The sequence below is a fragment of the Dipodomys spectabilis genome, unplaced genomic scaffold, assembly GCF_019054845.1.
Source record: "Dipodomys spectabilis isolate Male_0828 unplaced genomic scaffold, ASM1905484v1 ptg000399l, whole genome shotgun sequence".
Lineage (NCBI taxonomy): Eukaryota > Metazoa > Chordata > Mammalia > Rodentia > Heteromyidae > Dipodomys > Dipodomys spectabilis.
In genome coordinates this window covers 97,622-121,768 of record NW_024871076.1, presented here as the reverse complement: position 1 = coordinate 121,768, position 24,147 = coordinate 97,622, and the positions used below count along the sequence as shown (strand labels likewise).

General features: G+C 40.5%; 2 protein-coding genes across 4 annotated transcripts in view; both read left to right on the top strand.

Annotated features, from left to right (window-relative positions):
* Positions 1-8,064, top strand: part of Btk (Bruton tyrosine kinase) — a 35,874-nt gene extending 27,810 nt beyond the window's left edge. For all 3 annotated transcript variants that reach the window (XM_042667394.1, XM_042667392.1, XM_042667393.1), the window contains 10 exons: positions 119-173; positions 413-492; positions 670-797; positions 1,438-1,512; positions 2,005-2,176; positions 2,443-2,659; positions 3,864-3,928; positions 4,477-4,595; positions 5,058-5,215; positions 7,581-8,064. In XM_042667394.1, coding sequence (XP_042523328.1) covers positions 119-173; positions 413-492; positions 670-797; positions 1,438-1,512; positions 2,005-2,176; positions 2,443-2,659; positions 3,864-3,928; positions 4,477-4,595; positions 5,058-5,215; positions 7,581-7,652 — 1,141 coding nt within the window. In that variant the 3' untranslated portion in view covers positions 7,653-8,064. The remainder of the gene's footprint in view (positions 1-118; positions 174-412; positions 493-669; positions 798-1,437; positions 1,513-2,004; positions 2,177-2,442; positions 2,660-3,863; positions 3,929-4,476; positions 4,596-5,057; positions 5,216-7,580) is intronic.
* Positions 8,065-8,739: 675 nt separating this feature from the next.
* On the top strand, positions 8,740-12,390 carry Timm8a (translocase of inner mitochondrial membrane 8A). The gene is made up of 2 exons (XM_042667387.1): positions 8,740-8,966; positions 11,352-12,390. Exons 1-2 carry the CDS (start codon positions 8,838-8,840, stop codon positions 11,511-11,513), a joined length of 291 nt encoding a protein of 96 aa, XP_042523321.1. The 5' UTR covers positions 8,740-8,837; the 3' UTR covers positions 11,514-12,390.
* The last annotated feature ends 11,757 nt before the right edge of the window (positions 12,391-24,147 follow it).

The following is a 24,147-nucleotide window of genomic DNA, read 5'->3' as shown; positions in this document are numbered from 1 at the left end:
CTTTTGGTAGGGTCTGAGTGAATTTGATGAAGCCACAAGCATGGATGAGTCCTACAGGATGCTCAGAGGTTATCTGAACCATTTACACTTGAACCACTCAAGCACTCTCCCTCCACAGGTGGTATTCCAAACACATGACTCGGAGTCAAGCTGAGCAACTATTAAAGCAAGAGGTGAGTTGGAAAGCCACAAACCAACAGCATTTTGTATGCACAACAAGTAATGCTTCTCCACTGATGGCCACCTTTGTCTAGGGTTTTAGTTACACTTTTCAATATTAAAAGCAAAGGTCCTCAGCTAGAGCATGAGATTTAGCAGTAAAATCATGATTGTTTTCTCTCAGATTCATGCAAGTGGGATGCAGGTATGAGCACTGTTTTTCTATAGTCAGCTTCTTTATTTATTGTTTCAGGGGAAAGAAGGAGGTTTCATTGTCAGAGATTCCAGCAAAGCTGGAAAATACACTGTATCTGTGTTTGCTAGATCTACAGGGTGAGTTCACTATTCCAAGGCCTTGGGGAGAAAGTTCAGAGGAACCCTCCCAAAACCTGCTTAATGTCATGTCCTTCCCACTCCTTCTGTGTTTTAAACTCTAAACTCATGTTGCTCCACTTTTGGGATCCTGCTAACCCTGTTCCCAAGGTATTTACTAAGCATTCATGTCTATAGGGACCCTAAAGGAGTAATACGCCATTATGTTGTATGTTCCACACCTCAGAGCCAGTATTATCTGGCTGAGAAGCACCTTTTCAGCACTATCCCTGAGCTCATTAACTACCATCAACATAACTCTGCAGGTGAGTACCGAAGGCAACTGAGAAAAGTGTTACAGACATCAAGAGAAGCAATTCAGGACAAAGAGATGTAAGAAAGTTTTGTGAACTCATAAAGCACTGTGAATTAGCTGTGAAAGTAAACAGCTGTGATTGTAGGTCAGCAGACTTTTTATTTGGTTATTGATGCTTAGTGTTAAGGAAAGGTATGGAAGAAACTAGGGACTAATCAGCCATTAAATATTCATTAGTGATTTGTGTTCTAGTGTATATGTGGAAGAGCACATTCTTAACTCAGTTCAGACAGTTCAGAGACAGTTTCTAAGTATTCACTGACTAAGAACAATTGAAAAACTGGGAAATTGTTGAAGGCATGAATATATGGGCAAAAGCTCCATTAAGTAGATAGGAATTGAGCTGACCTCTTGCTGGGAGGTGGAAATATATACAATATTGAGTATATTTCAATTAATATTATCTCTTTGTCTCCAAAAACTCGTGTGAAGGGAGAAACTCCCAGAAAAAAAACGTGGATTCATAGAGGATCTTCTGGGATTCAAAGTAAATGAAAATGGTGCACACTTGAAGTTTAAGGCTTTAAGTGAGAATATGTGAAGAATCCCACTCCCTGTACTGTACCCACATTGTAACATCTCTGTTTTAGGACTCATATCAAGGCTTAAATATCCAGTGTCTCAACAAAACAAGAATGCTCCTTCCACTGCAGGCCTTGGCTATGGTAACTGCTTATTTCTTTGGGCAGAGTGGGCTGGCCAGTTGCAAGGACCATCTTCGTAGACTTTGCTTTAGGAAACGTCCTTGGGATATACTGTTCTATACCTCAAGGAAGGTCAAGGCAGAGCCAAACAAAAGTTATTTTATGGTTTTTCTCCCTCTAGTGGCACCTACTGGGACTGCAAAAGCATAAATTCATAATTTGTTGGGTGTTTAATTCTCCATAAAAAATTTGATATCCCTGAGTTTATTAACCACAGTTAACTTAATCATGAAGAGACTATCGTCTTACATTATGACAAACTTGTATCTAAAATTTTCAGAATCCTCCAAGTAACCCCTGCCCCTAAGATTTACCTGAGTAAGCAGGGATCAGTATTCTTGAAAAATTTCCCTTTACTGCTTTTAATATTTCTACCCTAGTAGAGATTCTTATCTATTGTATGAATTATACAAGCATATCCTCCAAAGAATCACACCAAAACTTTGTTGTTAGGATCATGGGAAATCGATCCAAAGGACCTGACCTTCTTAAAGGAGCTTGGGACTGGACAGTTTGGGGTAGTAAAGTATGGGAAGTGGAGAGGCCAATATGATGTGGCCATCAAGATGATCAGAGAAGGCTCCATGTCTGAAGATGAATTCATTGAAGAGGCCAAGGTCATGATGTGAGTTACACTCCAAACTCAATTCTGGATTCAGTTGCTGAAGTCTAAGAATTACTGGGAAAACATTGTGGTATAAGGTGACATACATTGAAGGAAATTCCTGCTCACACTTACATGTTAGGCACTTTGGAAGTTTGTAGTGAGGAGAAAAGTAAACTTGCTTCTAAGATGTTAGCACTGTATCTTAGACAATCCCTTTCCTCCCCTATCCTTTATGACTAATAGGTATGCAGAGCCAAAAGATTAGTTTTTTGTCTTTCTTGTAGGAATCTTTCTCATGAGAAGTTGGTGCAGTTATACGGTGTCTGCACCAAACAGCGCCCCATCTTTATCATCACTGAGTACATGGCCAATGGCTGCCTTCTGAACTACCTAAGGGAGATGCGCCACCCATTCCAGACCCAGCAGCTGCTGGAGATGTGCAAGGATGTCTGTGAAGCCATGGAATACCTGGAGTCAAAGCAGTTCCTTCATCGAGACCTGGTGGGACCTCAGAAGAATTGGCCTGGAATCCAGGGCTGGGAAGCAGGGTGGAATTCATGTTGAAAGAGATATTTCACACTGTTGGGGAGAGTTGCTGGTGTCAACATTCCAGATTTCTCTTAAAAACACTAAAAGTTTACCTCTGTCCCAGTCTATGAGATATCTCAGTCCTCAACTCCCTGAGGTCTTACATGGTGAGAGCTAAAGCAGCTACTCATCCCTACTCTGCCACTCACAAGGAAGCAGTTGGGTTCTTCAGTGGCAATTCTGGACTAGGAACATCAGGGTAGTCCTATATGCCCCATTGAGACTACTCTTGGCATGGAGTCACCATTTCGTTATATCTGATTCAAACCGAGGGCCTATAGATACATTAAATTTTGAAAAAAAAAGTTTTATGATAGTTAACAAAGAGAAATATTTGTGGTGGAAAAGTGACTGTAAATTCTATTCCTCTGAAACTAGAGCAACTGAGAGCACACTCTTTTTTTTTGGGGGGGGGGGGGTCCGGTCGTGGGGCCTGAACTCTGGGCCTGGGCACTGTCCCTCAGCTCTTCAGCTCAAGGCTAGCACTCTACCACTTGAGCCACAGCGCCACTTCTGGCTTTTTTCTTTTTGCTTATGTGGTGCTGAGGAATCGAACCCAGGGCCTCAGGCATGCAAGGCAAGCGCTCTACCACTGAGCCACCTTCCCAGCCCTGAGAGCACACTCTTATACACCATGCTGTGTCACCTGGTGCTAAGGAGCAGCCACCTACTGTAGAACAGTTTAGTGCTTCTATTTCCTGCAATCCCCACCATCCCTAATTCACTCCTTGCCTTCCTTCCTCTCAGAATCATCAGACTTTGTGCTTCCATTTCTTTCAGCCAGGCCAAAGCTCAAAGTACTCTTTTCTCAGTGGCAGACATGCACAAAACAAAACAAACTGCCTTTCTGTTTTTCCCTTAATTCTCTCAGTATTTCATTGCTCATGTAAATTTACTTGTGCTGTACCTCCTCTGTGCTTAACTTAGGACTTCCATAGCAGGTTGCTTTCTGTGTGGTAGCAATGCATCAGTGTTTGGCAATGGCATCCACTGACTCCTATCATATGAGCGTGTCTCTAATTGAAGGGGATGGTTTCATTCCACTGGTAGGCAGAAGCTCTGTTCCTTTAACCTGTGTGCCAGGGATAAGGTCTCACTGGTTTCTGTTGTACTACAGGCAGCTCGAAACTGTTTGGTAAACGATCGAGGAGTTGTGAAGGTATCTGACTTTGGCCTGTCTAGGTGAGTGTGCTTTTTAAGTTTTTTTCCCTTAAAACTGGAACAGCATAAACGTGGGGAAGTGTGACCGTTTTAATCCCTTCATTTCCTTTTTCTGCTCTTATTCTAGTATTTCTTACCATCTTTTTGTTCTTTTTCTTGTTCTGAATTACTTAGGTCACGTCTTTCATCCTTTTGTTTAATTATTATATACCTAATCTCTCCTCTCTCCCTTTACATCTAATTCCCACTGGCAACTGCAGAATTGGAAGGAAGAGGAAAACAGAGGAAGCAAAGGGTGTTAGAAAAAAGGAAAAGAATATTGATTAGATCTCATTTCACTTTATCCTTCCTGTAACCATATTGTCAATCAGGAAAGCTTAAATCAGAAATGAAAACAGGAATTTTGTTAAAGGTAACATTTGGGAAAACAAAACAAAACAAAAAAACACTGGCTAATCGGCTAAGACTTTTGAGAAAGCCTGTGGAACTCTTTTGAGTGTGCCAAGAAGATTTAAGCAAATATCAAGTTCTACAAATCCTAATGGCAACAAATCTTGGATCCTTTACAGGTATGTCCTGGATGATGAATACACCAGTTCAGTGGGCTCCAAATTTCCAGTCCGGTGGGCTCCACCAGAAGTCCTTATGTACAGCAAGTTCAGCAGTAAATCTGACATTTGGGCTTTTGGTAAGTGGAGGAGATTATACAGATTATATAGAAAAAAGATTGTGCTATGAGAGAATCCCAACTATGCAACCTGTACAGGGAGACCATCTATTCCTTGGGGAGTGTTTGAGGGGGTTTCTGAGGACAAAAATCAGTAAACTGGATATTAACCCTGCCTTCTTAGAACTTAAAATATATTGAGAGAAACAATTTATTCAGGATCCAACGGCTTCTGAATACTGATCATGTACTAGGCAGTTGGCCAGACTCTGTGAACTACAAAGACAAATCAAATGCTGCCTCTCTTCTAGAGTAGCTAATTGTCTAGTGCAACTGTGTAGCCCTCCAGTGTAATCAGTACTATTGAAGAAGTCTGGACATGTGCAGAAAGCTGATTCTAATATTTGAAGTTGATCTAGAAGGATTAGGACCTCTAGTACTCCAAAAGATGGCAAACTTACCCATTTTTATTTCATCTTCTAGGGGTTTTGATGTGGGAAATTTACTCCCTGGGGAAGATGCCGTATGAGAGATTTACTAACAGTGAGACAGCTGAACACATTGCCAAAGGCCTACGTCTCTACAGGCCTCATCTGGCTTCAGAGAGTGTCTATACCATCATGTACAGCTGCTGGCACGAAGTAAGTGTTTTATTGTATCCTCTTAAATTATTTCCATTTATTATCCTTAATTTATTAGTAAATTATCTCCACTGCGTTTCTCATTTAGCTGGTCAGTGTCCACTTTTCATAGCTACATGCAAGCTAGCTACAGACTGATAAAATACAGATTCTGTGACTTAGCTTGCACACCAATTCTTGAATTGCAGGGGCTTTAAGGCTGAGCCTACCTCAGTTTTCACTATGGTATTGGGAGAACCTTATACCAACTCAGCCTTAAGGAGAGGGTGTCTTGTGCAGCCATGTGGCCTACTATAAGCAGCCAGTCACTTAAGGTTGTGCTTTGGAGTTGCTTTGGGAGCTATTAGCTTTTTCTTCCATTTCACCAGCTGCCAACTTTTCCTGTCTTACATTCTCTATGAGAAATGCAGGAACCAGCCATCTTCCCTTCTCCTCTCCCCTCCTCTCTCTCTCCATCCACTCTTTTCTCCTTTCTCTTCTTTCCCCTTCCTCTCTCTCTCTTTCTGAACTCACACCATGCTTACCTTTTTTTGCTCAAAGTTGATGCTCTACCACTTGACCTACACCTTTACTTCTTTCATGTCTTTTTAAATATGGTATATTGTAGGGTTTGGAGACGGGTGTGGTATTTTGGAAATAAAAGACTCCCATTTGTTGCCAAATGCTTTGCTGCTCTTACCTTGGGGTCTGCCTGAAGTGCTTTCCCCACTTTTCAGTAGAGCCTTGGCAACCTTGAATTGACAACCTAGAACTCTAACAGGAAGTAAATATTTATCAGTCCTGCCCCAATAGATATAGGACAAAAGAAACAATAAGCAACCAGCATCTGTGTGAATCTGAAGCCCTCTTACTGAGGTGAAAAGTATCTGGTTCATGGCATCCTTACTTGGCTGGCTAAAACAGATTTCCAATGGCAATCTCTCTGAATCTCAATCCCTCTCTCTCTTCCTCTGTCTCTTTGTTTCCCTGTCTCCTTGTCTCTCTGTCTCTGTCTCTCTCAGTCTCTTTCTGTCTTTCTCTCTGTCTCTGTCTCTGTCTCTCTCTCTCTGTGTGTCTCTCTCTCAGTTTTGGCAGTGCTTGGGATGTAACCTAAGGCCTTGTACATGCTAGACAAGCTAAAGTAGTGGGTAACCAAACTGGGTGCCTGTGAGAATCCCTGAGGAATTCTTAAAAATATAGATTTCTGGGAATTTTTCCTACAGTTTCTAATTAGGTACATTTAACATGGATCCTGGAAATCTTTTCAAAGTTGCTAGGAAGTTCTGAAACTCAACTAGTTTTTTTTGTTTTTTTGGTCATGAACTCAGGGCCTGGGCACTATCCCTGAGTTTGCTCAAGGGTAGCACTCTACCACTTTGAGCCACAGCTCCACTTCCAGTTTTTTTAGGTGGTTAAACTGGAGATAAAAGTCTCATGGAGGGGCTGAGAAGGTGGCTCAGTGGTGGCTCAGTGCTTGCCTTGCATGCATGAGACCCTGGGTTCGATTCCTCAGCACCACATAAGCAGAAAAAGCTGGAAGTGCCACTGTGGCTCAAGTGGTAGAGTGCTAGCCTTGAGCTGAAGAGCTGAGGGACAGTGCCCAGGCCCAGAGTTCAAGCCCCCCAAACCAACAAAAAAAAGTCTCATGGACTTTGCTGCACAGGTTAACTTTGAACCATGATCCTTACATCTCAGCCTCCTGAGTAGCTAGGATTCTAGGTGTAAAGCACTAACACCCAGTGAACTCAGCTAGTTTAAGAACCACCAATTCACTGGACTAAAGAACTGAAGTCCTTTTGGTTCTAACAGATTGAACCCACTCTGGCATGAATGTTCCATCAATCATGAAATACCTCAGGGATTACAGACATATAAGAAAGAGCCTAAGTCTGAAAAGCAGACAAAATGTCCCAAGTGTTTAGGGTCCCTGACAGCTATATGGCTTGTGGCTTGGAAATGTTAAGTCCTCACTCATATTCTTTGGCATTGTTGAAACTGCTTGAAACCGAACTAAACTTTATCAGAGCTAGTAGGTCATTTATTCTTCTAGCCACTTGTTTGGTATCCATTTTCACTTGATGCTACAAAATAAGAACCATATTCAATTATGTAATGAATTTGACTCTAGTTTTAATCAATGTTTATCAGTTTAGTTTTCAGATTCTTATTGTACTAATAACCTGAGTTTTGCTCTAATCACTAATAAGTTGAATTACTAAAGATGAAAAGGGCACAAAGACTTTATGGAAAGCTGCTATTTTTTTTTAAATCAACAGTCTGCTAAGCATATAGTATATTTTAAATAAACATTTGCTACTTTCAATTACATTTTCCTTGGATTTTGGAGTCTAATCACTGTAACGCTCTACTTTTTGTTTGGTTTTAGAAAGCAGATGAACGTCCCACTTTCAAAATTCTCCTGAGCAACATTCTAGATGTCATGGATGAAGAATCCTGAACTAGCCTATAAGCTTCTTCGTTCTACTCCTTTGTTCTCTAAACCCCAATTTCACTTTCTTTGAGGAAATCACAGGTTTTCAGGATCAGGGAGGGGTCTTTGTTCTCTCAACTGAATCCATAAAGGCCCCTGTACATCTAGGAATAGTTTTGTTTCATTCCTTCTGAACAAACATCAGAAGATTTCTGTGCTTGGTATTGGCCCCAGATCCAAGAGAAGCACATTTGAGACTGAATTTAGGATGGGAACATTTGAGGGGGGGGGAGAGAGGGATGTAAATAATCTTGTATGGGGTCCCACTGCCCTTTGGGGAAGCATGAGAACTTAGGGGTGGGCTGGAATTTGGCAGAAATGAAAGTGTCATAAAATGGGAGAGATATTTTGAAAAAATAAAATTACTGTAAAGAGTGAAGGTGTCTCATCTCAATCATGTAGCCTCCTTGGAGCATCCTATCTCAGTATTGCAGAAAACTGTAAAGCCTTGGGTATCCATATACCAAAGGATCCTCGACATTTCACCCGTCTTGCTCTTTTTAAGTTCTGCCTCGAATTCTCAGATACAGTGAGTATCTGTACAGTGAGCTTGACACACAATAGAAATGCAGTATCATTAAAAGAAAATGGTAAACTATCAAGAGCCTCACTACCCTGCGTGGAAGAATTTATCAAAGAACTACAACCAGCGCCCCTTCATCCTCATCCCACTCCCACCCTCCACCTTCCCCGCCAACGGCCACCAATGCCTTTGGCCAGTCCCGGCCTAGGCAATCCGCCCCCCCCACGCCCCCGCCGAGTGGTAAAAAGGCGGGGGCGGATTGGAAGTGCACCGGGGCGGAGCAGCCAGGCCCCGCCCTCCCGCAACGGGACACGTGGTCTAATGTAATATCCTTCTCTTTATTCTTTTGTTTTGGAGTTAACGTCTCGACCACGCGTGCGCAATAGGCGCACGCCAGGCTCTGCCACGAATGTGCGGCGGGTTACGGATACCGCGCGTCTGAAGAGCAGGGTGATGGCGCCAGGCCTGGGGAATGGCGGAGCGGTCTAGGGCGGCAGCCTTGCGCCGACGCAGTGCGCTCACGGGGCGGTCCCTGAGGCCGTGGGTTGTGGTTCCGGTTCCGTCTTTGAGACACGTGAAGGTCGGTGACTTGGTGCGGAGTTCTTCTCGGCACGCGTGTTCGCGCCGGGATGGATTCGTCCTCGTCTTCCGCGGGAGGTCTGGGCGCAGTGGACCCACAGTTACAGCATTTCATTGAGGTGGAGACGCAGAAGCAGCGCTTCCAGCAGCTGGTGCACCAGATGACTGAACTTTGTTGGGTAAGAATCCTGGGGCTGGGATCTAGGCAGTGCCCTCACGTTCCCCCTGCCTTTGCCCCAGGGAATTTAAAAAGAGGGTAGAGTCACCAGTATTCTCTGGGAGGCATGGCTCAGGCTCCCTAGGCCGAGCAGGAAGGGAGAAGGGTGACTCCACTTTTCTGAGGACTCTCTCCACTCCGGACCTCGCTTTGTTGGTGCAAGAAACTGGAGCTCAGAGCCTTAGGCCGCCATCCTACCAAGCACTTCCAGACACTTGAGATTGAAGCTGCTTAATGCTGGTTACCAAGAACAATCCGACCCCCAGTACTGGAATTTTATTTTAGGAAGCCCAGATCCCGAGAGTCTGGGAATCTTCTGTTCCTGGATTTCTCTCAGGAGTTACCTTGATTACCCATATCTAACCCCTCTAGTGAAAAAAATGAGTGGCTTGAGCCTACTGACAATAAAAGTTGGGCGCATTTCTCCCAACATACACATTTACTTGTCTTGTTGAGTTGTGCAGTCCCAAGCCATTTCGAATCTGAAGGTTGAGGAATCGAGTCTGCCCTACTAGGAGACTTTGGCAAAATGTTAGAAGGCATTTGTAGCAGGAGATCAAAGTATTCTGGTTGTCAAGGCGGGCATATTGCACTCGATTCACATACAAAGTTATTGAACTTCGAGGACAGATAATTTGTTGTATTTGGAGTAGGGGGCTTGCGATTACAGCAAAGAATCAAGAATGAAATTCATTGAAACCACTTTTGAACTAGAATCAGGCATCCGTTTTTACAGTCACTTTCCTCATAAACTGGACTATGATCCTTCAGAATGCTTACTTATTAATTCAGGTCTGTCTTTGACTAAGGTGTTTTCATTCTTTGTTTTTTAATTTCTTACTTGTTACATTTGGAGAGGGTGGGGATAAGGACTACATTTTTTTGGTTGGTTGTGGGGCTTGAACTCTGGGCCTGGGTGTTGTCCCTGAGCTCTTCAGCACCACTTCTGGTTTTCTGGTGTTTTATTTATGGGCGATAAGAGTCTCATGGACTTTACTGCCTCAGCTGGCTTTGAACTGCCACCCTCAGACCTCAGCCTCCTGAGTAGCTAGGATTACAGGCTGAGCCACCAGTGCCCAGCAAGGGCCACTTTAAGGATCTATGAACTATGGACTTTTTAGGAAAACTCATAAATTTTCACTCATCTTGAAGACTCAAAAACCTCTGGCTTGGGCTGGGAAGGTGGCTGAGTGGTAGAGCGCTTGCCTTGCATGCATGAGACTCTGGGTTCGATTCCTCAGCACCACATAAGCAAAAAAGAAAAAAGCCAGAAGTGGCGCTGTGGATCAAGTGGTAGAGTGCTAGCCTTGAGATGAAGAGCTGAGGGACAGTGCCCAGGCCCAGAGTTCAGGCCCCACGACCATAAGCCCCCCCTCCCCCAGAAAAAAAAAAAAAAAACCCTCTGGCTTATGGAGCTGTGGTGGAGCATGCTTGTGATCCCAGTCTGAGAAAGGAACATTGCAACTTTAAGGTCAGCCTGGACTACATAGTGAAACAAATGATAAAAAAAGGGGTAAAGAGGGCTGGGAATTTGGCCTAGTGATAGAGTGTTTTCATAGCATGCATGAAGCCCTGGGTTCAATTCCTCAGTACCGCATATACAGAAAATGCTGGAAGTGGTGCTGTGGCTCAAGTGGTAGAGTGTGCTAGCCTTCAGCAAAAGCAGCTCAGGGACAGTGCCCAGGCCCTGAAATCAGTCCCCAGGACTGGCAAAAAAAAGGGGGGGGGGTAAAAATGACAGAAGTACTTAGATATAGTATGTATATATATACACATACATATAAATATATGAAGTTACATATATACATAAATACACATACATGGAAGGGGAGAAGAGGGCATAGGAACATAGTAGAGGGAGTCAATTTGTTCAAAATCTATTGTATGCATCCATTTACTAGTTTAAAAAGTTTAAAAAAATAATGATTTCCTTGATAAAACTTAGGGTGCCTTACTATAAAGAGTTATCCTCTAATTCTTTCATTCGTTCAGTTAATATAAAGGCATTTAACGCAAGTACTGCAATGTTGTGCAGTTAGGGCCAAATTCAGCACAAAAGAGAATTATCTTGTATTTTTACCATTTTTCTTGACCTACACAATTCCCTTGCCCTATAATCTTGGGCAAAGGATATCTCTGCCACAGTTTTCCTCATTTTCCCCAAAACAAGGATTTAAAATAATGTCTTTCCCACAAGGTTGTTATAAGAATTTAAGACAAGCCAGTAAAAAATTGTTTGGCAACTAGTATACTTCCAAATGTGCAAGAGTAACTTATCAGATACTGTTCTTACGTATTTTCTTTCTTTGCAAGTTCCTTTTGTGATTTTATATTTTGTCCTGAGCAGGAGAAGTGCATGGACAAGCCTGGGCCAAAGTTGGACAGTCGGGCTGAGGCCTGTTTTGTGAACTGCGTTGAGCGCTTCATTGATACGAGCCAATTCATCTTGAATCGACTGGAACAGACCCAGAAATCCAAGCCAGTCTTCTCAGAAAGCCTTTCTGACTGATATCAGCATTACCTCTTTGGAAAAGGAAGATAGTCCAAGAAATGAAGAGCTGTTGAGGGAATGATTGAAGAAATGGCTATGGAGGATTGACACCCACCTTTTCTCACTCTTGGGACATCTTGTCATTTGACAATGAACAAAGACCAATGTTTTGTGGGGGTGGACCTTGAGGGTCACGTGTATTTGGTTGTGTTTTTAATGCTAATCATGTGAAATTGACAAATGGAAAACTATTAGATGCAGATTACCGTATGTAGGGCTGTGCTTTTCTTAAGGTCTCCTTAACTGCTTTCTATAATTTTGATAGTGGAAATGCTTTCTGTAATTTGATAGTAGGACCACATCTCTTTTGTGTGAAATAATTTCAGATTTGAGGGAGATCTTTGTGCAAGAAAAGGCAGCCGTGGGAGAATAATAACTTGGCACTTAACTGTGGGCCTCTTTATCTACTGTTTGACCATCAGTGCCAGAAAAATGATGGAGTGTTTATATAGTACACTTCGTCTTTCTAGGTTAACTTTCTTCCCTACCCTATGATTTACTTAAATATCTATATTGAAATAAATGCCTATATTGAAATATGGTTTCAAAGAAGAATTGGCAGCTTGAGAATCTAGAGACCTTTAGTTATAAAGGAATAGAGTCAGTGAACTTAATTCTCATTACTAGACTGCCACAGGAAGAAAGTATCTTACCCCATATATCAGGATATGAAAAGCTTTTAAATGTGCCTAAAGAAATTATGAAACTTTAGGCTGGTCAGAAACTAACAGCAATTTCAGGTAGGGGTGCATGCCTGATGTTAATCATTAGTGATTCAATTTAGTTCATTCTTTGATCAGTGAAATAAAAGCTTCTACAAGACTCAACTTTGTAATTGAGAGGCTTTGTATTTTTTTTTTTTGTTGTTGTTGTTGTTGTTGTTAGTCATGGAGCTTGAACTCTGGGCCTGGGCACTGTCCCTCTAGCACCCTACCACTTGAGCCACAGATCCACTTCCAGTTTCTGTTGGTTTATTGGTGATAAGGCTGACTTTGAACTGCGATCCTTAGATCTCAGCCTCCTGAGTAGCTATGATTACAGGTGTGAGCCACCAGCGCCCGGTGGTTTTTTTTAATCTGAAACTTACATATGTAGTGTGAGCTCATTGCAAAAGCTTAAATGTAGTCAGTCTGCTTTCTGGAGAACCCTGACATTTTTTGACAAGAGAGATCATTGTGGTAAGACAGGAGAGAAAGAATCTTGTCTTGACAGCTCCCTCACTGCAAGAGAGGCTGTATTCACTGGATTCTCTTATTTCAAATACTACTAGCCTCAAGTATAGACCTAACATGGAACTGCTTGTCAGAGCAGTTGAATGAAAAGTAGGCAAATACACGTTTCTAGAAGCTTCAAGTTCCTATTTACATTTCCTCAGATATATATAAATATATATATTTATATAAATAAATAAATATATATATTTATGTACCACAATGAAAATTTTGCAAATCATAACAAAAGCAATTCAACAAATGTACCTACTTTGTGATAGACACAATTTTCAGTTTTAGGAATTAAGCAGTGCATAAAACTAGTGCCTGATCTTCAGATAGTGTAGGTAAGGGAGGCAAGTAATACATGCATAAGTAGTCATAATAAATACTGTTGGGAAAGAGCAGAATAAGATGTCAAATTCTTATAAGTATCTGGGAGAAGAGCATTTCAGGCAGCAGTAACAGTAACTCCAAAGGCTCCAAAAGGGGAATTGCATACCATGAGGTCATTAGAAGAACAACCCAAGATCAGAAGTGCCCCTGAAAAAATGACTTAAGAAGAAAAGAAAGAAATAAGGTTGAGGAAAATGTATGATAATAGTATGTGTATTGGCGAGGTAGTGTCCAAGAGTGGTATAGTACCTCAGGCCATTTAACGACTTTTGAGTTTCAAATGGAGTGCCTTTTGAAGGGTTTTAGCAGATGCATGATGTAATAGAATTTAAATTATAGAAGTATAATTTTGATGATTGGTGAAGTAGTAGTAGTAGTAAAAATATAGCATCATCTAGTTTAACAATATCTCATTACGTGTACATATAAAAGTAAATGTCTGCTCTATAGTAATAGTACTCATTCAGCTAACCCAATGAGAAGGAAGGTCTATCAGTTCTACCCAATGTGCTTGAGCTCTGTGTTACACTACTAGGCATAAGACAATCAGGAAGGAAAGGTCTAACATTTGTCCCTATCTGATAAGCATGGGGGGGGGAGGAGAGAGAGAGAAAACAATGACCTAGATTTTTGTTTTTGTCAGTCTTACCTTAATTTAAAAACTGGCACTCCCTTAGCCAGGTGCTGGTGGCTCACACCTGTAATCCTAGCTACTCAGGAGGCTGAGATCTGAGGATCATGGTTCAAAGCCAGCCCAGGCAGAAAGACCATGACACTCTTGTCTCCAATAAACCACCAGAAAACCGGAAGTGGCGCCGTAGCTCAAGTGGTAGAGCACTAGCCTTGAGCTAAAGAGCTGAGGGACAGAACCCAAGCCCAGAGTTCAAGCCCCAAGACCGACAAAAAAAGAAAGAAAAGAAAACGGGCACTCTCAGCCCTGATACTCAGAGGTAGAAAATTTGACTCGAAAATGTTAGAGGAAGTGGCGCTGTGGCTCAAGTGGTAGAGCGCTTGCCTTGAGCTGAAGAGCTGAGGGACAGCACCCAGGCCCAGAGATCAAGCCCCACGACCAACAAAAAAAAATTTGAATTAAAGATGTTAGGACAAAAAGACTGGGCTAGGTTAGCAAACCCTTTTCCTGAAGTGACTCCAGGTATGGATATCTTAAAAGACACAGAAATAAAGACCAAGAGCTATATAAGGTAACCACAGATAGTATCCACAGATAGTATCACTGAAGTTGCTGAGATCATGTTAGTATTTCTTGAATAGAATAACAAGCAGGCCATACCAGCTGAAGGGAAAGGTACAACATGGGGATGAGTAAAGCAGTACTGAAAATATCCAAAGCTATCTTCAAACAGTTCATTTGAATGTTTACACAAATCAAAGAGTATTCAGCCTCAGGCTTTTTTCCTTTTTTTAGTTGTGCTGGCATTTGAACTTGGCTTACATTTGCTGGGCAAACATTCTAACACTTGAGTCACATTCCAGCCCCTAATGCTCAAACTTTTTGTGTGTCTGTGTTGGTACTGAGGTTTGAACTCAGGGATTCATGCTCTTACCCATATTCTTCACTCACTGTTGATACTTTATCACTTGAGCCACACCTCTAGGTGGTTGTAGGGAGCCAAAGTCACAACCACAGAGTAAGCCAGGCAGCTTACACACTTCCGTCCTAGATTCAGGAGTCAGGATCTTATCTAACAGAGACCTTTGGAAGCTGCATTGTAGAAGAAATCAACTACATTGTTCCTTATAACTTGGAGTGCTATCACCAAGTGCAATCATGAGAGGGAATCTAATGTTTGAGATTGAGCTGCTCGGGAGGCTTGAAAGCAGGGAACACTCACAAGTCAGGAAGTCAGGGACACTCCCACACTGGGTGAGAGAGCCACAAGAAATAGTAACAGAGGGAGAATGTACAGATGTGGACCATCTGAGAAATGTAAGTAGGAAGGAACTTGGGCTCCAGGAGGTACAGATGTTGGCTCCAGCTTTTGTGGTGAAGAGCAAGTCCAATAGCCTGTGGATTACTGAAGACTGAGTGGCTTGCTGTTGAATGGACTGAGAGCTTACTTTGAGCTCAGGTACAGCAGATTACTCTATTTCCCCAATCTCCTCTCTCACAGGGTAGTTTACTCCTGGACAGGATCTGGAGGCAATGACAGGCAGGCAGATTGCCTGTTTCTGATCTCCCTTTCCAGACCAGGACTGAGTGCTCTATTTGTTTTCTCTAATCTCCAATGAGCTTAAGGATCACCCTTCTTTAGCTTGGTCGTTTGCTACTCTTGGGAGCACAAATTCGGAGGCTTCTGGAGCAACTGGGGATCTGCCCAATCTGTAGGTTCCAAAGTTATTTGAGAGCAGCAGCAGCTTCAAACACATAAATAAGCGAGGAAAACGTCTAAAGCTGATGCTGGTAACTGACCCTTCCTGCCCTGCCCTCAGCATGCATTCTCCAGGATAAGTCGTGTTACATCACAAAATAAGTCTTAATAAATGAAGAAGATTGGGTTTGGGATGTAGATTAGTGGTAGAGTGCTTATCTAGAATGTGCAATGCTTGAAGTCCAATCTCTAGTGCTATAAAGATACGTTAAACACTGAATCATATAGACTACCTTTTCTGACCACATGAAATAGACATGAAGTAGAAGGGAAACTAGGAAATTCACAAATATGTGGAAATTAAACAACATATTCAACCATTGGGTCAGAAATAATACAAGAAATCAGAACATACCCCAAGACAAATGAAAGTGAAAACAGCATAACAAAACATGGGATGCATGAAAACTGAGAGGGAAATTTAGTCAGGCCTAATGTCTCATGCCTGTAACCCAGCTAGTTTAGAGAATTGAGGTTGGTGACCAGCCCAGGAAAAAAGATTATAAGACCAGAAAACGTTGGGCTGTCATCACAGCTACAGGGGAGGCATGAATAGAATCAGTCCAGACTGGCCCAGGCAAAAGTTGAAACCCTATTTGAAAATGACAAAAGCAAAAAGGGCTGAGGCACAATAACTCAAGTGGTAGAGCTTCTGCCTAACAAGTGTGAGGCCCTGAGTTCAAACCCCAATACCATACACAAAACCTCCCCAAATAAAACCTCCCCAAAATAATGAACTAGAGGGCTCACTGATTAATTCTTCCAAACACTTAAGGAAATAATACCAATCCTCCAACTCTTCCTAAATATGTAAGGATTGAGCACTTAAAATGTATTGTTATAATAAAGGTGATGTATAGAGGAGTTATAGTTACATAAGTAAGATAGAGTACATTTCTTTTTGGACAATATCACCTCTTTCCTTGAGAGAGCACTTCTTTACTTATTCTATGAGGCTAGCAATGCCCCAACACCAAAGACATTATAAGGAAACTACAGACCATTATTCCACATGAGTTTTTGCACAAATGCCTTTAACAAAATACTAGCAAATGTAATTCAGCAAAGTTATTGAAATGTACATCATTGGCAAGTGGGACCTTTTCTGGAAGTACAAGAATGTTTTAATATAAGGAAATCAACATAATACAGCAGTTAACAGAATGAAAGGGGAAACACAGGAGCATATTAAGTGATACTGAAAAAAACTGGACAAAATTTAACACTATCATGATTTTAAAAATCATTCAACATATTAAGAAATAGAAGGAAACTTCAACATGACAATGGCCATACTTAATAGTAGACTAAGATCAGAAACGACCAATAAATATGCTGCTTCTACTCAACATGTGATGCTATGGCTAGAGTAATGAGGAAAGAAAAAGAAAGGAGAGATATCCAGATTGGACAGGAAGAAGTAAAATTACCTCTGTTCACAGATGACATGGTATTATATACAGAAAATTCTAGAACACACACACATAGAGCTAATAAATTTAGCAAAATCATGATGGAAAATCCATTCATAAAAAAATCAGCATTCAAGATACTAACTTGCAAAAGGATCTTCCATTATTTTGAAAACAAAATTCATTATATAAGATTTGTCCTATGTTATTAGAAAGTTTAAAACTAGATTCTCTTTCAAAGCATTTGTTGTAACACCTGTATAATAACTATAAAAATTTTTTGAAAAGCATTTGAACTGGAGATGATCAGAATGTCTCTAGTTTAAGTTCAATATTATACAGAAAAATCTGCTTACCTATAAGGGAAACTCTTAAAACAATAGGCTACATGGGTTTATTTGATTTGATGTGTGCCACTGTTAGAGCTTGAACTTGAGGCTTCCTCACTTTCAATGTGCTTTTATTTTTGCTCAAGGCTAGAACTCTACTACTTGAGCCACATCTCCAGTTCAAGATTTTGCTGGTTAATTGGACGTAAATGTCTCATGGATTTTGTTTCTACTGACTGGCTTCAAAACTCTATTGTAAGGGGCTGGGAAGGTGGCTCAGTGGTAGAGTGCTTGCCTTGCATGCATGAGGCCCTGGGTTTGATTCCTCAGCACCACATAAGCAAAAAGAAAAAAGCCGGAAGTGGTGCTGTGGCTCAAGTGGTAGAGCGCTAGCCTTGAGCTGAAGAGCTGAGGGACGGCGTCCTGGCCCAGAGTTCAGGCCTCACGACTGGACCCAAAAAAAAAAAAAAAAAAAAAACCTCTATCGTAAAATCTCAAGTCTTCTGAGTAGGTAGGATGACAGGTGTGAGTCACCACCATCTGGCTCAATGTCATCTCCTTGAATACTCTGTGTTATTGTCTGTAAGTGGTAACTGGAAACCTTGTATGAATTACCTGGTCATTTGTGAGGTGTGTGTATGCTGTGTATATGTCCCATATTCACTTGGATTTGTGCATAGTATGTCAAAAAGAAAATAACTGGAAATATGACTCAAGTAAATTGATATATTTACTTTAAATGTGCTTTATTTGGGGGAACAGTTGATTTCAGAAAAAAATTATAATCCTCAAAAATATGGCCTATTTATTGCATAATGAAATATGAAAACATCTTTTTAGGACATTTATATCATTAAATTTTAAAATATTAATACAGGTCATTTAAAATTTTGTTATCCACAGTACTGATTTAATTTTAAAGTAGACTTGAGTAACAGTTTAAATTGTTAAAAATAAAATTACAAATTTACTCATTTACAATTTGTGCATAAATTTAAAATCTAAATGGAATTCTTTTTTTTTTTTTTTGTCAGTCGTGGGGCTTGAACTCTGGGCCTGGGCGCTGTCCCTCGGCTCTTCAGCTCAAGGCGAGCGCTCTACCACTTGAGCTACAGCGCCACTTCCGGTTTTCTGGTGGTTTATTGGAGATAGAAGTCTCACGGTCTCTCCTGCCCGGGCTGGCTTTGAACCGCGATCCTCAGATCTCAGCCTCCTGAGTAGCTAGGATTACAGGTGTGAGCCACCAGCGCCCGGCTTTAAATAGAATTCTTTATAAAATTATAGATAAGTGCTGGGTTATATAGCTCAGTGGTAGAATTCTTGCAATTACTTGTGAAACCTGGATTTAATCACCAATGCTTCCAAAACACAAAAATATATGGATTGTAGATATTACACATTGTTAATAAAATAGAGATATTGGTAAATTAAGTTTTGTGAAAACTTACCTCAACAATCTTTGCTTGTGGCCACATATAATTAAGTAGGTGAACTTGTTTGACTTGGACATGCATGACTTCTGATGTATAAAATAAAAATATTCAATGAGTTCTTGAAGAAGGAAGGGGATGGACGTGTGGGTTTGTTTTTGTGTTCTTAGGTGATAACAATCAGTTACAGAATACAGAGTATTTTGCAAACCTGTTTTATAAAGATGATGAGCTCTGCTTTATGTGTTAATAAACATGTTGTAAGTTTTAGGACCAGTTGAACAACTATTGAGTACCTGTCATATGCATGGCTGCTACTTCTTCACTATAAATTAAATCACACTGTCTCTGTATTATATGAACTTTATGTTTGAACAGGAATACTTATTTTAAAATATTTTCTGTTATTAGAGTTTATCATTGTACACTGTAATGAAGTTAGTTTTGCTTTCAGGTGTTTTTTTTTGGGGGGTGGGGTCTGGTCGTGGGGCCTGAACTCTGGGCCTGGGCGCTGTCCCTCAGCTCTTCAGCTCAAGGCTAGCATTCTACCACTTGAGTCACAGCGCCACTTCCAGCTTTTTTCTTTTTGCTTATGTGGTGCTGAGGAATCGAACCCAGGGCCTCATACATGCAATGCAAGCGCTCTACCACTGAGCCACCTTCTCAGCCCCTTGCTTTCAGTTTTTAAAGAAGAAGATATAACTTCGTAACTGAGAAAATACTTTTGCTAAAAAATTATCTAAACATCAATTCATTTTTGGCAATACTAGATCTAAACTCAGGGCCTCATGCTTGATAGGCAAGTGCTCTATCATTGAACCATGTCTCCAGTCCAAAATATTAGTTCTAAGAAAAACTAACTTTCAAGATTTAAATGTTATTTATTTATTTATTATTGTGAAAATACCATACAGAGGGGTTTCAATTACAAGGGCAAGGTAACGAATACATTTCTTATCAAGCATTGTTTCCTCCTCTTTGTTTCCCCTTCCCATCCCTTCCCATACTCCCTCCTCCCCCACCCGATCCTCCCCCACCCCCCATCAAAGTTGTAAAGTTCATTTTTCGACATAACGACTTGTACATCTCATTGTTGCAATGAGTCCACCTGTATCCCTAGTTAAACGCTTTGGTTTTTTCCCTTCACCTCCACAAATTATACAGTGAAAACATCGGTTATACCATGGACGAGGGACATACAAAGCAACATAGAAATCATCCTATAAATATGTTAGAAACAATTGTCTTTTCTTTTTTGGTACTGGGGATCGATCCCAGGATGTTGCACTTGCTAGGCAAGCGCTTTGCCACTGAGCTACATCCCAGCCCCTTACTGGACTTTTCAACTTCATTTATCATTTATCAGCAGTCAGTACTGATGATGAGATAGATACTTGCTGCTTGTGTCTTTTTGCTAACTGTATCTCCTGAATTTGAGAACATTAAGTTAAAGTAAAATAGGTACTACTTAGAAAAAAGAATCAATTGCATTTCTGTATAATCACAATGAACAAAAAATAAAATTAAGACTACAACTCAATAAAATAATATACAGGGGCTGGGAAGGTAGCTCAGTGGTAGAGCACTTGCCTTGTATGCATGAGGCCCTGGGTTCGATTCCTCAGCACCACATAAGCAAAAAGAAAAAAGCTGGAAGTGGCGCTGAGGCTCAAGTGGTAGAGCGCTAGCCTTGAGCTGAAGAGCTGAGGGACAGCACCTAGGCCCAGAGTTCAGGCCTCACAACTGGACCCCCCCCCCCAATAATAATATATAAAATAATATATATATAAAATAATAAAACATTTATGAAAGAAATTAGAGAGAAGAAATAATGAAAAGACATTTGTTTCTGACCTGGAAGACTAAATGTTGTTAGATAGATATGTTACTCATAGTGACTGGCATTCAGAGCAATCTTTATTTTTATTTATTTATTTTATTTATTTTTTTATTATTGTGAAAATACTGTACAGAGGGGTTACAATTACATGGGAAAGATAATGAGTACATTTCTTATCAAGTATTATTGCCTCCTCCTTTCTTTCCCCTTCCCATCCTTATTTATTTATTTATTTATTTATTTTTGGGTCCGGTTGTGGGGCCTGAACTCTGGGCCTGGACACTGTCCCTCAGCTCTTCAGCTCAAGGCTAGCGCTCTACCACTTGAGCCACAGCACCACTTCCAGCTTTTTTTTTCTTTTGCTTATGTGGTGCTGAGGAATCGAACCCAGGGCCTCAGGCATGCAAGGCAAGTGCTCTACCACTGAGCCACCTTCCCAGCCCAGCAATCTTTATTTTTTAAAAAATCAAAATATCATTTTTCAGAAATAGGAAAAGTACACCCTAATGTTCATATGGAGCAAAGAGCCCTGAATAGTGAAAACAAATACCTCAATTAGGAAACTTACTCATTGAAATTATAGCCAAAAATCTTCCAAAGCTAGGGAAAGATATGTACATCCAAGTATAGGAGGCATTTAGAGCCCCAAATAGAAATGATTAAAAACGATCTCTCCATGTCCCATTTTTTCACATATCTATACTAAGCTAGTAGTGAATTCTAGCGATGCATGGCTTGCTCAACCTGTGCAAATCAATAGATGTCAAAAATAGAATCAAAGGACAAGAATCATATGATCACCTCAATAGATACAGAAAAAAAGCTTTTGACAAAATTCAATATCGCTCCATAATAATAGCCCCAAAGAAATTAGGAATTGCTAGATCTTACATCAACATACTAAAGGCTATCAATGATAAACCTATAGACATCATTACACTAAATGTGGGAAAATTGAAAGCACTTCCTCTAAAATTTGAGGAAAGCGGAAGCCAATATGTCTTAACCCCCCTTACTGAATATAGTCTTAATTGTCCAGATCAATAAGAGGAAAGAAGTAAAAGGGATAGAAAGCCAGATGTGGCTGCACATATGTATAATCTCATCTACTAAAGAGGTGGGGATCCAAAAATTAAAAGTTCGAAACCTTGGCAAAAATTAGCAAGACCCTATCTCAACCAATAACTGGGCATGATAATGTGCACTCATCATCCCAACTCCATGGGAAGCATAAATAGGACTTCAGCCTCAATAAATTCCTATCTCCAATTTTGTACAAACTTTTACACAAAATAGACACTAACCTAAGATGTGAAAATTTGAAACTTCTAGGGGAAAACCTTCAAAGACATAGGCATAGACAATGACTCTATATAGGACTGCAATAGCTTATGAAATAATAGCAAAAAAAATCTAATAGAATGGTATTAAACTAAAAGGCTTCTGCACAGCAAAAAGAAACAGTGAACAGAATGAAGAAAGCCCACAAAATAAAAGAAAATCCTGGCAAGGACTAATATCCTTTGACAGGATATTACTATCCAGAGTACATTAAGAAAAATCTCATAATACTAAACACCAAAAGAACCGATAAGGCTCTATATGGTGGTTCACACCTATAATCCCAGCTACCTTGGTGGCTGAGAGTGGGAGGATTGCAGTTCAAAGGCAGCAGCCAGGTAGAAAAAAATTATTGAAACTCCATCTCAGCCAATAATAAACAAGGAAGGGCAATAGAAGGAGTGAATAGGATCAAAACATCTAACGTACATAATAGAAATGGCATTGTGTAGCCTCTTTCTTTTACAATTAATACAGAAAAACACAATTAAATATGCACGAATACTAATACACTAAACAATATAAATAATTTCTGTGTTTGATGATTGAATTTTTTTTGCCAGTTCTGGGGTTTGAACTAAGGATGTAGGCACTGTCCCTGAGCTTCTTTTTGCTCAAGGCTAGCACATTGAGCCACAGCACACTTCCAGCTTTTTCTGTGTATGTGGTACTGAGGAATTGAACCCAGGACCTCATGCATGCTAGGCAAGTACTCTACTACTAAACCACATTCCCAGCAAGATGATTGGATTTGTAAGGGAAAAGTTACTGTACTCCAATATTCTTAAAGGGATGCTTCCTGAAGCCATTTTTATTATTTAATAAAATTATCCAACACTTATAACTGATGTTTAAAATTTTGAGTAGTTTCTAGTGTTGTCTTATTTTACCTTTTAAAATGTCTGGGAAGGTGGCTCAGTGGTTGAGTGCTTGCCTTGTATCCATGAGGCCCTGGGTTCGATTCCTCAGCATCACATAAGCAGAAAAAAAAAAAAGCTTGAAGTGGCATTGTGGCTCAAGTGGTACAGTGCTAGCCTTGAGCTGAAGAGCTGAGGGACAGTGCCCAGGCCCACAGTTCAGGCCCCACGACTGGACGCTCCTCCCCCCCCAAAAAAGAAAAGAAACAAAATGTCATGTCATAATGGATTTTTCAAATCATGGTTTAGGCACTGTTACTCAGTTTTTAAGCTCAAGGTTGGCTACTACTGGAACCACAGCTCCATTTCTGGCTTTTTGATGCTTCATTGGAAATAAGAACTTCAAACTGTGATCCTCAGATCTCAGCTTCCTGAGTAGGTAGGATTACAGGCATGAGTCATCAGTACTTGCTTATTTAACTTTTTTGAAGGGCAGAGAAAGGAGATTTATGACATGGTACAGGCACGCCATGATAATTTAGTGCTGTTTCTATAAGATACAAATAATATACATGATAAACTATTGTATGACAAAATATTTTGCATATTGTACATAATTATATACTTTATGATATATCATATAGAAGAAATACATATAAGATAAATGTAGATAATTAAGAAAGTTAAGACAAAGGTTGACACATGCTCATGAAATGCCTAGGTTTTAGAAATGGCTTTCTACTTTAGTTTTAAAGTCCCTAACAGTCACAGTAAGGAAGGCTGATTACATATTTCAATTTGTCCATATGGTTGAAAACAATTACTCATGCCCTTAAAATAGAAATGTTTTATAAAGTTCTTCCAATTATTACCTTTAAACTGTCTTAAAAAGAATATTGTAATATTCAATATATGTAATACTGATGTTTTGGTGTATTTTTTCTTTGTTTTTTGGGGGGTGGGGTCCGGTCGTGGGGCCTGAACTCTGGGCCTGGGCACTGTCCCTCAGCTCTTCAGCTCAAGGCTAGCGCTCTACCACTTGAGCCATAGCGGCACTTCCGGCTTCTTTTTGCTTATGTGGTGCTGAGGAATCGAACCCAGGGCGTCAGGCATGCAAGGCAAGCAAGCGCTCTACCAATGAGTCACCTTCCCAGCTCTGTATTTTTTATTTGTGGATCCATGGCAGAATGAGAAAATAACGATCCTTATCTAGCTTAATTAAATGGAAAAAATTCATATGTCTAGAAGAAATGATTGCATAATCACTAGTCTTTCAGAAATATTCCTTATGATCGGCGCCCGGTTGCTCACATCTGTAACCCTAGCTATTCAGGAGGCTGAGATCTGAGGAGTGCAGTTCAAAGCCAGCCTGGGAAGCAAAGTCCA

Coding starts and splice junctions, on each gene's coding strand:
- Timm8a (XM_042667387.1), top strand. CDS start 8,838: ATGGATTCGTCCTCGTCTTCCGCGGGAGGTCTGGGCGCAGTGGACCCA. Junction 8,967..11,351: donor AGATGACTGAACTTTGTTGG/GTAAGAATCCTG, acceptor TGTCCTGAGCAG/GAGAAGTGCATGGACAAGCC.